The sequence below is a fragment of the Theobroma cacao genome, chromosome 4 (genome assembly GCF_053813885.1).
Source record: "Theobroma cacao isolate CCN51 chromosome 4, ASM5381388v1, whole genome shotgun sequence".
NCBI lineage: Eukaryota > Viridiplantae > Streptophyta > Magnoliopsida > Malvales > Malvaceae > Theobroma > Theobroma cacao.
This window is the reverse complement of record NC_142642.1, coordinates 26612971-26630473: the sequence shown is the minus strand read 5'-3', so window position 1 is coordinate 26630473 and position 17503 is coordinate 26612971. Positions and strand designations below refer to the sequence as shown.

General features: G+C 35.0%; 1 protein-coding gene and 1 pseudogene across 1 annotated transcript; both read left to right on the top strand.

Annotated features, from left to right (window-relative positions):
• The first annotated feature begins 242 nt into the window (after nt 1–242).
• On the top strand, nt 243–2457 carry LOC18601719 (putative receptor-like protein kinase At5g39000). Its single transcript, XM_018119270.2, has 2 exons — nt 243–632; nt 714–2457. Exons 1-2 carry the CDS (start codon nt 388–390, stop codon nt 2353–2355), a joined length of 1887 nt encoding a protein of 628 aa, XP_017974759.2. The 5' UTR covers nt 243–387; the 3' UTR covers nt 2356–2457.
• Nucleotides 2458–15481: 13024 nt separating this feature from the next.
• Nucleotides 15482–16831, top strand: LOC148763216 (putative receptor-like protein kinase At5g39000 pseudogene; annotated as a pseudogene).
• The last annotated feature ends 672 nt before the right edge of the window (nt 16832–17503 follow it).

Sequence of the window (17503 nt, the reverse complement as noted above, 5' to 3'; positions counted from 1 at the left end):
CCAGAATTCCATACATGACTGCACGTATATTTCGCTCTGAATTCACCTACAACTTCCCTGTATCGCCTGGCCCAAAGTTTCTCCGTCTCTACTTCTATTCAGCTGAATTCCCCGGCCTAAATATCACCACTTCTTTCTTCTCTGTCAATGCCAATAATAGCACTCTCTTGAGCAATTTCAGTGCCTATTTAACCGCTTCCGCTACAAGACCTCCAATTTCCCACTTCATCAAAGAATACATTATTACCGTATGGGGCAATCAGATGCTGAGCCTAACCTTTGTACCATCTCCCAACTCTTATGCTTTCATTAATGGCATCGAAATTGTTTCCATGCCAAGCAGCCTCTACATGCGTGGTGACGATGACCAACCGACTTTAGTTGGCTATGGTTTTTCCTTTCTTTTGCAAAATACCACCAATCTTGACTCTTTATCGGCTAAATGTTGGGGGACAGGAGATCCGCAACATAGAAGATACCGGTATGTATCGAACATGGTCCCAAGATGGGGCGTATATCGACGGGGCCGCAGTTGGGACTGTACAATCTTTCCTTAACGATCCGATCAAATACACGCCAAAGATACCGGCTTACACTGCACCAGTGAATGTATATGCCACTGAGCGTACCATGTCTGTAGATTCGCACATTAATCTCATTTACAACCTCACTTGGATCTTCCATGTTGATATGCGATTCTCTTACCTTGTCAGGTTGCATTTTTGTGAGACTCCGGAGATCAAAAAATCAAATCAGCGTGTGTTTGATATATTTATTAATAATCAGACGGCTGAGAGACAAATTGATTTGTTTAAACAGACCGGTGGCTCTGGGATTCCTATGTACAGAGATTATGTGATATTTGCAACAACGCAGCAACTGTGGCTAGCCTTGCACCCTAACATGGATTCAACTCCAAAATTTGCTGATGCCATCTTGAACGGGATAGAGATTTTCAAGCTGAACAATTCTCAAGGCATTCTAGCAGGGCCTAACCCAGACCCTTTGGCAAGTCCTATATCTCCTGAGCAGGGGCCCAGGGTACCGAAAAGCTCAAGAAATAAGAAACTGTCAACAATTTTTCCGATCCTTGGAGCTGTGCTTGGTGCTACAACTCTCCTATCTCTTCTCTCGGGTTGCTTTATTTTCCATAGAAAAAGAAGAGCGAAGGACTCAATATCTCTCTCTTCAGAGTTCACTAAACCTGAAGACACTTCCTCGTTACTCCCCTCTGATCTTTGCCGTCGCTTCTCAATTGTTGAGATCAAAGCAGCCACTCATAATTTCGATGAACAGTTTCTAATAGGCACTGGAGGATTTGGCAATGTCTACAAAGGTTTCATTGCTGGTGGTGCCACCCCCGCAGCAATCAAACGGCTAAATCCCTCATCAAAACAAGGGGTCCACGAATTCCAAACAGAAATAGCAATGCTCTCCCAACTCAGGCATTTTCATCTCGTGTCTTTAATTGGCTACTGTGATGATCAAGGCGAGATGATACTTGTATACGAGTACATGCCCTATGGTAACCTCCGTGATCATCTTTACAATACTGATAATCCTCCATTATCATGGAAGTTAAGGCTTGAAATTTGCCTTGGAGCTGCCCGTGGACTGCAATATCTTCATAGAGATGCGAAGCAAAGTATCATTCATCGTGATGTGAAATCGTCCAACATTTTGTTGGACGAGAATTATGTTGCTAGAGTCTCAGACTTTGGGTTGTCCAAATTGGGTCCCACCAGCATGTCCCAAACCCATGTCAGCACTGTGGTAAAGGGTAGTTTCGGGTACTTAGATCCAGAATACTATCTTAGGCAGCAACTGACTGAGAAATCTGATGTGTACTCATTTGGTGTGGTGTTGTTTGAGGCACTATGTGCTAGGCCACCTGTAATCCAAAACTTGCCAAAGCAGCAAGTTAGCTTGGCAAATTGGGGTCGCATTTGTTGTCAAAGGGGAACCCTTGATCAAATTATAGACCCATATTTGACAGGTGAGATTGCACCTGAGTGTTTGAAGAAGTTTGGTGAGATTGCTAAGAGTTGTGTAAGTGACAAAGCAATTGAAAGGCCAACAATGAGTGATGTAGTTTGGAGCCTTGAATTTGCTTCGCAGCTTCAGGACACTACAGAGAAGACTAATGATGGGATGAAGAAGGTTCAAAAAAGTGAGGGGAAAGAGGTTGTTTCCACCGATGATGAGATATTTAGTGGGTCAAGTGAACAAGTTTCAAAATCAAGGAGCACCATGTGCAGTGATGGTTATAGTTTTGCTATAGGTGACTTCAGTATCGCAAGTTCTAATAATCTTCTCTCAGAGAGTTTGGATTCAAAGGATGACAATGTCAAATAGACAGGGGTGTATCGTACCTTTCTTTGATGAAAGATGTTGTCGTACTTTAATTGTAAAAACTTTTCTTAGGAAATAAAAATTCAGAACATCAAGTTACAATTAGATTTGTCACGTATATGAATTTCAAAAATTTATTAAAATATTTTAATAAATGAAAATTAGTAAGTAATAGCTCAATTTGTTCACAAAATTCATATCGAATATCGAATTTGAAGATGAATATGAAAGGAGAATGTAAAATAGAAAGAAAAACCATAATTGATGTCTAATATTAATAAAAGTTGCATACGAAAAAAATTTACAAGTATCATGATAATTTCATTTATTTATTTATGTAGAATACGTACTCTCACTTGTTGATAAATAAAACTTGAATAATTGTAGCTTGCGATTCTTTCTTTAGTTCAATTAGACCGATTATTAAATTTGACTTTGAAAGTATCATAAAGCGTTTGGAGTCATATAAAATCAAGAATATAATATATAATCAGAAAATTATTAATTAAAAGAAAGATCCTCTAAGTCTTTTTCTAAAGAATTCACTTATAAAATTGGAAAATGAACAAAATGGAAAACTATTTTCATTTTCTCTTTTTATTATTTTTAATTTTTAAAAAATAAAAATAAAATAACCTGATATTTTTAGACACGTGTCTTATTTTTATTGATCTTTTTGCTTGATTATCTATTTTCACGGAGGATTTAGTCAAAAGTACAAATTGTTTTATAAAAGTAAAATTTAAATATCTGATTGTAAAGTTTTAAACATCAATTGTCAAATCAATAATGTCATTATAATTTAACTGCCAAATATGTAATTAATCCAAATATAACCCATCAATAATTGTTCTAGTTGCAAATGGTGAAATAAACTCACATATCTATGTTACAGCATTTTCAGGTAATTTTATATCCAGGAAATAACATGTCTGCTTGTCTTTTTGTAAAAAAGAAAAAAAAATTAAGATCTCTGGAGATCTTATGAACTTGTGTTTCTTTTTCGTATGAATGATGAATTTCATGAATATCTGAGTAAAGAAGGACAAGCCTGCTGCAACAATTAAGTACACAGGCGGCAGATCCAAACAGAACAGCAAATTAAAGAACATACATAGAAACTGCATAATCAAGCACAAATCAGGAGAATGATTCACATTTAAGATGAACTGAATCCATGCGTTGTTATTTAGAATCTGGTCTGAAATTTACCAGATTGAAAGCGGAAGAACATTAAAGTAATCCAGATGAAAAGCAGGGGAAAAAAAACAGCAACAACAGGACATTAACACAGATAGTAAAAGGAAACAGAATGGTTTTCTGTTATTGTGAACTTGAAGCCACATAATAGATACAACAAGATCATTCACTTCTTACCTTGGCGGCACTTGTCATATATCTGGCAACCCCTGTTGTCCTTATTGAGGGCTATAGCGTACTTGTCTCCTGGAAAAGGTTGTCCCTTCTGCAAAGACTCATAGCTTATATAATTGGATGCAAGAAGCCTTGCATTCACTCCAGCACCAGACTCCATCAAGAACTCTTCTTCTCCAATGTACTCAGCAATGTTTGCTTTGGTCGAGCTTGAGCTGTCCCTACTGATCAAAGCTGCTTGGGAAACAATGGTGTTGAGTAAAATCAGTAGGACTGCTAAAGCAAAGCTAAGCCCTGGGTTCTTCAGTTTATCAGATCTCATCATTTTCCCTTCAACTGTAGAGCTTGCTAGATTGACTAGTGGTTCTAAGAAAACGTAAAAACGAAAAGGATAAAGAGAGAAGAAGACTGAGGACTTCAACTTTCCAAACGACAGTTTGGATGGTACATATATACTCTTATATTTCAATTCTTACAATTAATGGTGTATACATGTGAATTTGCTATATAATTTAGTCACAATCCAATTACCTACGTAATCAATAATCATGGTCTTTTTTTCTTTTTAAATTTTTATTCTGTTGGGGATAATGATGAGGTAGATATTGCCAAAGATGTATGGTCCCCCACAAAGACTAGCCACCAAGAAATGCCATGTGAACATCAATAGCATCAATTTCTAAGAATGATAATTCTAACGATTTAAGTTTAAATTAGAGCAAAAGAAGGGAGAAAGGGACGGATGTTATAAGGTCCTGCTACTCAACCTTTTTTAATGGTCTTTTGTAACACCCCATTTTTATATAATTATGTTGTCCTAGGGTAATTAATGGTTAATATTGCACGAAGGGCTTATCTGCATATACAAATCTTAGAGTGGTCTAAATGCAAAAGACAAAATGCTCTCGGTATCAACCTTACAACCAAAAAAAAAAAAAAAAGCAACAGAGAGAAGAGGAAATCTAGAAATTTGGAAGAAAGATAACAGTTGAGAGATAGCTACTGGGATTCGACTTCATACTCAAATTAGAAAACAATAAAGAAATTAAAATTATAACGTAGTGAAAAAATAAACTAGTATTTAATCAGAGAAACAGTCGAATTCTACAGGATCAATATTTATGTTTTTCATATAACTTTCAAATTAATTATGAAAATTCATAAGTTTAAAAGTTACATACCTTACTCTAGATATTGTAATCAATAGCCAATTAAATCAAAATCTTTACTTCTTTACTTTTAAGATTTGTCAAATCTTTAGCCACCAAAGTGTTTGACCTTTAACAATAATCTACACAATGACCGAAGAAGACCTTCTCAAAGGTAGGATTTTTTACTTGTGCTAGCAAGTTTTATTTCTAAAACAAAAAGACCAAAAGTTCTTGCCGAATCTTATTTTTGTCAAACAAATAAAACTATTTTTCTTTTCTTATGTTATGAAACATTTAAGAAGTGGGTGAAGGTTTAGAGTTTTAGTTTGCTAACATAATATATTTATATAGCCAAATTAAATTGTAACCCTAAATACAACAGTTGTATTTTAATTTAATTAAGTCTCTGTGAACTTAATTAATTTCTCACTTTATTTTGGTCTATTCTAATTAAGTCCAACGTAATTAATTATCCTTATTTAATCTCAATCATGTCGCTTAATGTGTATGACCCATTAGGTTTCTAACATGTTAGCAATAAATATAAATCCTAATCAAATATCAATTTGATAATTGATTTATATTTATAGATTATGAGCAGCATCTAGCAATATATCATAACTACACAAATGTTAGAGAGTCAATTAAAGAATTTGACAAATCCCTTCAGTGATAAGCCTTTCAGCGTAATACGGTTCTTTTATCAAATATCTCAGATATGTCATTAAGCATGGCTCGGTGTCAACTTATGACATTCCATATTAGTTCTCATAATTCATTACTAATCTTATGAATTTAGGAAACTAACTTTTCTCAAATTCATTATATTTTGGTCAAAGACTTCATACAAGTTAATCAAGAATTGAGAATAAGTGAGATAAATTCCTTATATCACTTGGGGTGATGAATCTTCTCTTGACCACTCATTCACCTTCACATGCTTCATACTATACCCAAAAACACCCTGTTTAGGCATCTGGTTGCTTCCAAACCCATAGAGGTGAAATCAAAGTATGCCATTCCCCGTACAAGATGATTTGGTGTCTCAAGGCTAAAGACTAGTTACATGACTATCACATGAGAACATATTCCATAGACACTTGAGTGAAATACCAAATGGAGTTCTCATAGCAGGTCATGTTCAGTGAACTTGTTTTTTAACAAGCACCCACATGTTATCCTCAAGTATCACATATACTTCAATCTATGAGATTGATTGTGTGAAACCTCGACCTTCATAGACGCGTAACTCGAGGTGAAACTTATGTTTAAAGGTTTAATTTGAGCTAATGATGCTAGTTTTACGTTACTTATAATTATTTTATATCGTTATAGGAGTAGGATCAAAAATAATTTTAATTAGTGAAGAAAGGTGCATAATGAACAGTAGCCCTATTTGCATATATTTAGATTTTTCTAGTACATCTCCCACTATAGAAGTTCAAATAACATCATTTTTTGACCATTAGAAAGTTAAAAGGCAAGGCTACAACTTTGATGTTTACCACTTTTCCCAATTCTAGCGGGAAGGTGGTTAAAATCTTTGTCGAAGTGAAATGACTGTGCTAGAAGAACAGAAATTGGCAAAATGTTTGAACGCCGCGGCACTGGAAATTGAGAGCAACGACCCTCACCCTAAATTTCACAAATAACAAGATTTTTGGGTTTTTGAAGGTAGGACTTTTGGGGGCTACTTAAAGGACCTTTTTTAGAGGATTTTGGACCTTTCCCTAATGTTAAAAGAGTAAAAGATTGCATAAGAACAAGATGAGGACAAGTGGCATTTCTAAGGGCATTATTGTAATTTCATGAACAATTGGATAAACTTTAACTATAAATATCTTCATTCTCTAGCACCTTCCTCAGATTTCCAGCACTTCATCATCTTCTTCTTCTTCCCATCTCACATTTCTTCACCTTCTATGGGAGTACTCTTCAAGCTTCCATAACTCTCTCAAGTTAGCCTTCATTCTCATGCTTTTGTGCATTTTTTTTTATAGAACCTCTTATGCTCTTTCACTCTTTCACCTTAAAACCCTTGAAATGTCTTAGATCAATACTTTATCTCACTAATTAGGGTTTTAGAGAAAGGAAGAAAGACCTTCTATAATAGTTTGGGGATTCTTAAGGAGATATTCAATTGTAAATCTAGCAAAGTGAGCATTGAAATTGAGTTGATATTTTAGTTGTTGAGAATGATTAATAGTTAGATTTATGAGTGTTTTGTAGTTGAGGTAGTTTATTCATTTTGGTGTGATTATAATAGTGCAAATAAATAGCCACTTGATGGTAGTTAGAAGCTAGTTAGGAATAATTAGTGGAACATGATTTAGGAGATAGCTTTTAGAATTATAGTTATGTGATTGAGTTGATTGTGATGTTAATGTGTGATAGGCTCCACCGAAACCCCACATCACCATTTGGGGCATTAGTGGAAGTTGGACCTGCTTTAAGAATCAACAAAGACAGGTGAGTGAACTTGCATTTCAAAATTGTTTTGGGATATGTGAATGTATTTGGACAAATATTTTGAATGATTTATCCAATTCTCTTTCAAAAAAAAAAGTTCCTGGAAATAAGCCCTTTTGAAATGTTTTTATGTTTTAAAATGGAAAGTGCGATGAATCCATGTGTTTTGGTATAATGTTGATATATATATATATATATGTATAGTACATTGGTAAATAATATTGTGTAATGGATATAACCGTGTGTGTGCACGATGTAGGGGGATGCACATACTGGTAATGACAGTGGTGAGGTAAGCGGATGATGATATTGCCCGTGTGCACAATGTAGAGGGATGTACACGACGGCCTTAGATGTGCATGATGTGGTGGGATGCACACGATGACTCCAGCTATGTGCACGATGTGGGGGGATGCACATGAGCTGGGGAGGCGGTGGATGTATATATATACATATATGTTTGCATATGTTCACATGTATTAATGCAATAAATATTTTATGAATAACATGTGTGACTATAATGTATGTGGAATCCTGCTTGCTGAACCTTGAGCATTTTTTTTAGTGTTCCAAATTGATTTGCATTACAGTGAAATGGTTTATTTGGGATGAAAGGAAGTCTTTCTTGATGCTCTGTTTCTCGTTGTAGCGAGAATGAAACTTTCTGTTCTGCTTATCATTTGGCGGGTTTTTGCCATATTTTCCATTTCTCCAATTTCATGTTGAATATGAATTCTCTATCGTCACATGATTTATCAACCAAGGGTTCAATTGAGGGCTTTAATAAGGACTTAAGCTAAAGTGCATCGTTTTCAAATAAGTGCATTATGATTTCAAATTTTTCCTTATTATATTGCTTGTTCCCTTCATATGTTCACTCATTGGGTTTATACTCATCGTTTTCAACTTCATGTTTTCAGATCAAGAGGTAGCTGGTAACTAGGTTGAGGTGTCTTCGTATATTTGACCCTTGGTAGGTGTCTCGGCATTCAGTAGCTGTACATTTGTCTGAGTCTCTCTGCTGGGAATTGAGTATTCTTTTTGATATGTATAGACAAACCTGATGTAAATTGTTAAGACGTATATTTTAGACAATGTATGTATATTTGGATTGGTATGTCACTAAGAGTCGAAAATGGTTAGCATTATTTTGGTTCGAAATTACGAAATCTGACTTTAGTAACTTTGATGGAATAATGAGCAGAATAATATAGATAGGCTTGCTTGGGCTTAATGGACTACGTCCATTGAGTCCATGCATCGGTCATGGCTTGAAAATCGGGTCGTGACAGATTGCTTACTTTCCAAGTAAGGAGACTTAATATGTACCAGTCTTTGAGCATTGTCAATGCCTTGTCTTGACAATAAAATGACTAATAACAATTTTAGGAACATGGCTTTGATGCTTAGTGATCTCATAATTGTAACAACTTTACAATTGTCTTACAAGGCTTTTATGTTCCATGGGCTTCATCTAATTGGTACTTAATAATTCCTTATTATTACACTAACATGAAGGAAAAACTCTATGACATATAATTATACGATTAAATATGCATTAATTGACAATATTTATTCCTTGACCAACCTAATTGGCTTAAGAGCATATACGAACAATAGCATCATCAAATTAAAGGAGTAAGGTTTAATCTTGTTGGTTGTAAACACACATTTAAAAACTTCTCAAATTAAGGATTTAACGAAACAAGTTTCACTTAATTTGATCAGGTAGATAATAAGATATATTGATTTTAATTTTGAATTCAGAGATGATAAATAGTCAAAATTGCTCCTCTGAAATTAGAACTTCCTATGACATTTTTGGTAGGGTTTTGATTCAAGATCATTTTATGTGGTGAGATCTTTCCGATTTTAGCTTGCATGTCTCGATCAGATCACTAGAGGGAGAGGTATGGTTGTCGGAAGTGGGATTCATCAAATTGAATTGTTGCTGGAAAATGGGTTTCAATAAGAACAAAGCCCACTCTTGAGTGGGCCCTACTCCCAAGCCTTGTTTGGACAATGTATTTTGACATTTCAGATGATTTGGTAAAATGGATTTTTCTATAAATCTTCCTAATTATTACTTTAATTATTATCATTTTCGCAAGTGTGACTATGTGGACATAGGCTGTTTGGGAGAAAGTATGAATATGGGCCTTAAATCAGTTCTGAAAAATTTACTCATTGATGGAGTACATGCTTTTGAAGGAGGTGTATAGTAAATAGACCATGAAAACTGTTAGTTTTATTATTAAGATTGATTTTGTGGAAATTAAAACTCGGATTGTGAAATTTGGTGACGTCTAAATAATTTTATTATTAATATGTCAAAAAATATTTTTTTTTACTTATAAATATATGAAAATATATTATTACTATTATAAAATAATGTATTAATTTCGAAAATCTTTGAACTTTGTAAATGTGATCAAGTAAAATTGCACATAATATGCCAACTTTAATTTATACCCTTACCACATTTCACTTCATTAACGTCATTGATTTTTGTGGGATAAATTTTGTCTCAGTATTAATTTCAATCTCATCCTTATCGATTTCAAAGCCAAGTTATCAATCTAATGTCATTCTTTTCTTCAAAATCATTATCACCAATCACATTGTTATCAATTATATGACTAAACTAATAATGGCGTTTAAATTATGAAGTAGTTGATTTAGCTGTTAATTTTTTAATTTAAAAAAATCTTTACTAGATGAAAATTCAAAACAAAAGAAAAAGGATGGATTGAACAACACTCCAACATCCAAAAATGGGACATGAAGATTGAAAAGTCATTGCGTGAAGCCAAAGACTTTCCAACTAGTAGTATTATCAAGTCTACGATTCTCTTTGACTAATCACATGCACCGTTTACTAACTAATTGGAGCACATCTTCCATTACATTTCGTTTTTCAAATCAGGGTAATTGGCTCTACTCTGTTTACACAGATTTCTCCACAAACAATAAATTGATAATTACGTCAGTTTCTTCTTCGCATGATCTTTGGAATTGGAGAAACAGATATGGGGTTTGTGTTGAGGTTTATGATTCCAACAAGTAAATATTCAAATAAAGGCGCTAGTCAGCAGAGCTGAAGAAGAAAAGAAAGGGTGTCTATATGGCATCGTTTGAAGCTTAGTTTTTTATGTTGATTGAAACATTGCCTATAGTGTCGTTTTAATTTTGTTCTATTATTAACAGCTTAGTCATACGACTTAGCTGTGTGTCATTTTATTTGCTATTGTTTAAAGATCATGTGTTAATTATTTTTTTCTCCAGTTGTTAAGTACCGTTGCTAGCACTAGAAACAAAGTCTTGATTTCTATGCTTAATTGTTTTCTCTTGTTTTCTGTGCTCATCATAGATCCGAGTTTTGAGGAAGGAATTGTAATCACAAGGCATGAGTCACTATATATACCAAAAATTGAAATGAATTAATGAGCTGGCTTTGTATTGCTTTCTGGAAATTCATATTACCATGCATTGTGTCTTTCAATTGAGTTTCCTTCATGGTATCAAAGCATTCATCTTAAGGGCTTGTTGCTTTCGCTGGCCGATTGGTGATTGAAGCAAGGTATCATGGCAACCACTGGATTTTCAGCATCAACACCACTAACATTCACAAGCAAAATTTATAGAGTTTGGGCTGTGAAAATGAGATCTTACTTGAAAGCGTTTGATCTTTGGGATGTAGTGGAGAATGGTGAAGTCCCTGTGCAACGTCATGCCAATCCAACAATTGCCCAAATAAAGCAGCACAGTGAGGAGGTCGCTAGAAGGTACAAAGTTTTAATCTGTCTTCAATTAGCTGTATCCGAGAGTAGATTTTCTAGGATTATTAATTTTGAAGATCCTAAATTAGTTTGGGATACACTTCAAGAAGTAATTCAGGGCAATGAGACTACTAAGATGCATCAGATTATTAATCTTACTAGAGAGTTTAAAACTCTAAAAATGAGAGATGATGAGGGAGTATAAGCATATTCAGATAGAGTTCTTAGGATTGTTAATGAGCTAAGGTTACTAGGAGAAGTGGTTACTGAGAGGAGAATTGTAGCTAAATTTCTCATTAGCCTACCTGAAAAATTTGAATCGAAGATCACTTCCTTAGAAAACTCTAAGGATCTAACTAAGCTAATTGTGAATGAGCTCATCAACAAGCTACTAGCTCTTGAACAGAGGAGAGCTATAAGAGCTGAGTATGTAGAGAGTGCTCTAGTGGCTAAGACTAAAGGACTGAAAGTAAAAAGAGGAAGTTCAAAGAAGTTTGAACAGAAAGGAAAAAGCAAAAGTGGAGGAGCGAAGTAGGAAAGTTCAAGAGACAAACATTCACCTTGTTCTATATGCTAGAAGAAGAATCATTCTGAGAGGTACTGCTGGTATAAGCCCAATGTTAATATAGGGCATGCTAGCAGATGGGGCATGTAGAGAAGGTGTGTAAAGCCAAAAGGTCTGAATCTTCAACTCTGGCAACTTTAGCAGAATAGGAAGTTAATGATAATGAGGTTTGGTTTATGGCAAAGATGGAGGATGATTCAAAAAAGTCTAATATCTGGCTACTAGATAGTGCTTACTCTCACCATTTCATAGGTAACAAAGGGCTTTTCATTACTCTGGATAATAGTTTTCAATCTAAAGTCAAGATAGGTGATGGAAAGTTTTTGAAAATTCTTGGAATTGAAACAGTAAAAGTTGAAACAGCTTCAGGATATAAATGTATTAACAATGTGCAGTATGTTCCAGAAGCCAACCAAAACCTATTAAATGTAGGTTAGTTAGTTGAGGAGCATTATGCCTTATTGTTCAAAGATCAGGTTTGTATAGTTTTTGATCCACATGAAGAAGAAATGTTCACTGTAGAAATGAAGAATCATTGCTATCCACTGAACTTAGCTGATACAGCTCACTTAGCCTTGTATAATGAAGCTGATTTATCTGAAACTTGGCACAAAAGACTTGGACATGTTAATTACTCATCCTTTTCTCTAATGGCATCCAAAGGTCTGCTTGAAGGGTTACCTGCCATTACTAAGTAAGACAAGCTTTATCAAACTTGTAAGCTTGGTAAACAAATTAGGAAATCTTTTCTTAAAGTGAGCAAGTGGAAAGCTTATGGAAAACTTGAATTGGTACATGCTGATTTTAGTGGACCAATGAAGAATCCTTCTTTAAATGGTAGTAGATACTACATTTTATTGATTGGTGATTTTACAAAGTACTGCTAGGTGTATTTTATCAAACAGAAGTCTGATGTTATGGAGAAGTTTGTTTAATTTAAAGCCTTGGTGGAAAACTTCTTAAGTTCAACCATCAAGATCTTGAGAAGTGATAATGGTACTGAGTTTACTACTTCAGAGTTTGAGAGATACTTAGCAGATTGTGGAGTTCAACACCAGCTAACAGTAACTTATAGCCCTCAACAAAATGGCACAGCAGAGAGAAAGAATATGACACTTGCAAAAATGGCAAGGTGTATGCTATACCAAATGAATATGCCTACTTGTTTCTGGGCAGAGGCAGTTAATACCTCAAACTACATACTAAATAGAACTTATTCAAGAGTTCTACCATAGTAAACAACATATGAGTTGTGGTTTGGACAAAAGCCTTCAGTGGCTCACTTCAGAACTTTTGGTAGCTTGTGCTATGCAAAGATTGCAGATGAAAAAAGGTCAAAGTTTGATGCTAAGTCTTCAGTTGCTGTTTTCATTGGTTATAGTGAGGTAACTAAGGGATATAGGCTCTATGATGTGAAATCTAAAAAGGTTTTCATCAGTTGAGATGTCAATTTTGATGAAGGGCATTTTTGGAATTGAGAAATTGAGTCTGCTGACAGAATTGAGAAAATGACAACTGCTACTGATCTTCAAGTGGATAATGATGATGATGATTCACTTCACATAAAGGATGAGAGACTATCTATTAAAAGGACTCAATCATTGCAAGAGATTTATAGTAGGTGCAATGTTGCTATAGCTGTGCCCTTCAACTTTGCTGAAGTAGCTAAGGAAAAACATTGAAGAGCTACTATGGAAGTTGAAATTGGGATTATTAAAAAGAATAATACATGGATATTGGTTGATAGACCTTCAAATCAAAATGTGATAAATGTTAAGTGGATCTTCAGGACAAAGCTAAATCCAGATGGTTCTATGAACAAGCACAAGGCTAGACTAGTGTGAAAGGGTTTGCACAAGTTTATGGAGTAGATTACTTGGAGACTTTTGCACCTGTGGCTAGACATGATACAATTAGATTACTTGCTACCCTGTCAACCAAGGAAGGGTGGTAAATCTTTCATCTAGACATCAAATCAGCCTTATTGAATGGTTTCCTAAAAGAGGATATCTATGTTCAGCAACTAGAGGGGTTTGAAGAAAAAGGTGCTGAAGGGAAGGTTTGTAAGCTGATTAAGGCCTTGTATGGCCCCAAACAGGCTCCTCGAGTCTAGTATGAAAGGATGGATGATCATCTAAGGACTCATGGTTTTGAAAAAAGCATTAATGAAGCCACCCTATATGTTAAGAAAGATGATGATTCAGTAAAGCTTATTGTTGCTGTTTATGTGGATGACCTATTAATAACTGGTCCAAATAGTGATTGTTTAATAGAATTCAAGGCTGATATGTTGAAGGTATTTGAGATGACTGATTTGGGGCTTATGACTTATTTTCTTGGGATGGAGTTTGAGCAGTCAGCAAGACAGATTTTTGTGCATCCATCCAAATATGCTCAGGATCTTCTAAAAAAGTTTAGAATGGATTACTATAAAGCTGTTAGAACACCTTTAACTACTAGAAGCAGATTTTGTATTGATGATGGTGTAGAAAAGGCAAATGAAACTCTTTACAAAAGTATCATTAGCTCATTGTTGTACTTAGCTGCTACCAGACTAGATGTGATGTTTGCTACAAACCTCTTATCCAGATTCATGCAAGCTCCATCAGTTCATCATTTCACTGCAGCCAAACGTATCTGGAGGTATGTGAAAGGTACTGCAAGTGATGGTTTAAGGTTTCTGAAGTTTGAAAGCTGTGATTTGCAAGGATTCACTGATATTGACTGGGCTGGATCGGTTGATAATTCAAAAAATACTACAGGGTATTGTTTTTCCTTTAGAAGTGGTGTGTTTACATGGAGTTCAAGGAAATAGGAGGTAGTTGCTCAAGCATCAGCTGAAGCAAAATACATAGCCACTGCTTCAGCTACTAATCATGCCTTGTGGCTAAGAAAGGTTCTTGCAGACTTGAATTTTCCTCAAGAAAAAGGTACTCTGATAAGAGTTGATAATCAGTCTGCCATGGCCATTGTTAGAAATCCAGTCCAATACAGCAGAACAAAGCACATAAGGGTGAAGTTTCATGCATTGAGAGATGCTGTTAAAGAAGGTGAAATTCAGATTGAATACTATTACACTGGTGATCAAGTGGCAGACATCTTTACTAAGGGCTTAAATGCTGATCGATTTAAATTTCTTAAAGACAAGTTGGGTGTTTATCCTACTGGAATCAAGAAGGTCTGTTGAAGTTTATGATTCTAGCACGTAAAGATTCAAATAAAGGCACCAATCAGCAGAGCTAAAGAAGAAAAGAAAGGGTGTCTATACGGCATTGTTTGAAGCTTGGTTTTTTTATGTTAATTAAAACGCTGCTTATAGTGTAGTTTTAATTTTGTTATGTTATTAACAACTTAGTCATACGACTTAGCTGTGTGTCGTTTTATTTGCTGTTGTTTAAAGATCATGTGTTAATTATTTTTTTCTCTGGGCGTTAAGGACCGTTGCTGGCACCAGAAACAAGGTCTTGATTTCTATGCTCAACTGTTTTCTCTTGTTTTCTGTGCTCATCATAGATCCGAGTTTTGAGGAAGGAATGGTAATCACGAGGCATGAGTCACTATATATACCAAAAACTGAAATGATGTAGTGAGCTGGTTTTGATCAAAAATTTTATTCCCTATTCTCATCTTGCTCTATACTACTCTATGGAAATTCATATTACTGTACATTGTGTTTTTCAATCGATTTTCCTTCAGTCCGAAACTACTTTTGTCTATTAGGGTTATCATCACCTTGATTGTCACAAACTGTAACTTCTCTTAAGGAAGCAACGGCTTCAACATTCAATACAATGTTAACCTTGGTCATCTACGTCATCTCTTTTCTTCATCTCTTCCTCTATAGCCGTCGAAAACTTTCCTCCATACATTCCTACAGATAATATACTCTTTGATTGTGGTGCACAATCGACAACAACTTCATTAGATGGTCGCAGCTGGGAAGCTGATTATGATCACTCAAAATTTTCTACCTCTAACAGGGAACATGCATTTTTTGTTTCCATAGCCTCTAAATAGGACTCTGTCACTAGAATTCCATACATGACTACACGTATATTTTGCTCTGAATTCACCTACAACTTCCCTGTATCAATATCACCACTTCTTTCTTCTCTGTCAATGCTAATAATTACACTCTCTTAAGCAATTTCAGTGCCTATTTAACCGCTTCCGCTACAAGACCTCCAATTTCCCACTTCATCAAAAAATACATTATTACCGTATAAGGCAATCAGATGCTAAGCCTAACCTTTGTACCATCTCCCAACACTTATGCTTTCATTAATGGCATCGAAATTGTTTCCAAGCCAAGTAGCCTCTACATGCGCAGTGATGATACCTAACCGACTTTAGTTGGCTATGGCTCTTCCTTTCTTTTGCAAAATACCACCAATCTTGAGACTCTTTATCGGCTAAATGTTGGGGGACAGGAGATCAGCAACATAGAAGATACCAGTATGTATCGAACATGGTCCCAAGATGGGGCTTATATCTACGGGGCTGCAATTGGGACTGTACAATCTTTCCTTAACGATTCGATCAAATACACGCCAAGGATACCGGCTTACACTGCACCATTGAATGTCTATGCCACTAAGCGTACTATGGCTGTAGATTCTCACATTAATCTCAATTACAACCTCACTTGGATCTTCCATGTTGATGTGCGATTCTCTTACCTTCTCAGGTTGCATTTTTGTGAGACCCCAGAGATCAAAAAATCAAATCAGCGTGTGTTTGATATATTTTTTAATAATTAGACGGCTGAGAGACAAATTGATTTGTTAAAACAGACTGGTGGGTTTGGGATTCCTATGTACAAAGATTATGTGATATTCGCAACAAAGTAGCAACTGTGGCTAGCCTTGCTCCCTAACATGGATTCAACTCCAAAATTTGTTGATGCAATCTTGAACGGGATAGAGATTTTCAAGTTGAACAATTCTCAAGGCATTCTAGCAGGACCTAACTCAAACCCTTTGGCGAGTCGTATATCTCCTGAACAGGGCCCCAGGTTACAGAATAGCTGAAGAAATAAGAAACTGTCAACAATTTTTCCGATCCTTGGAGTTGTGCTTGGTGCTACAACTCTCTTATCTCTTCTCTCGGGTTGCTTTACTTTCCATAGAAAAAGAAGATAAAAAAAGACACATAAAGATGAAAAAATAAAAAAATAAAAAAAATTGTTCAAAATTATTTTATTAACAATTAAAAAAACTCATAATTTTGAAGTGAAAAAATATAAAAAATTAAGTAATAATATTCTAATTAAACTAGGTATAATTTTTTAATTGTTTTCCTTTTTTTTTTCTATTTTGTCCTTTCGCTTCCTCTTGTTCTTTCTTTGTTGATATCAAAAGCATAATGGTTGTTTTTCTTCCCTTTCTTTGCCTATCTCTCCCTTCTTTGATCTCCATGCACCACCATGTTGGTGTATTTTCAAAATTAAAAGTTATGTCTTTTCATATGAAAAATTTTGTTTTGTCATATGAAAAGTTGTGAATATTGGGAAGTCACATCAATTAAAAGGTTATGTGACATAGTATGACATAGTGTAACTATTAAATTATAAGTGGGTTTTCATATCAAAAGTTATGTTTCTTGGTAAAATGACATTTAGAAAAACACTTATAAATCCAAAGGTTATGAAACAATTCAAAAACACCACTACTCAAAAGTTTGGATATGAAAATTTATCTTTTTATATTGTAGCTCAAAAGTGATATCTTATGGTATGAATGATTCTCCTTTTATAAGGTAATTATTGGAACAATACCTATATTATTACTGGCTTGGAACTATAGCCAAGATTC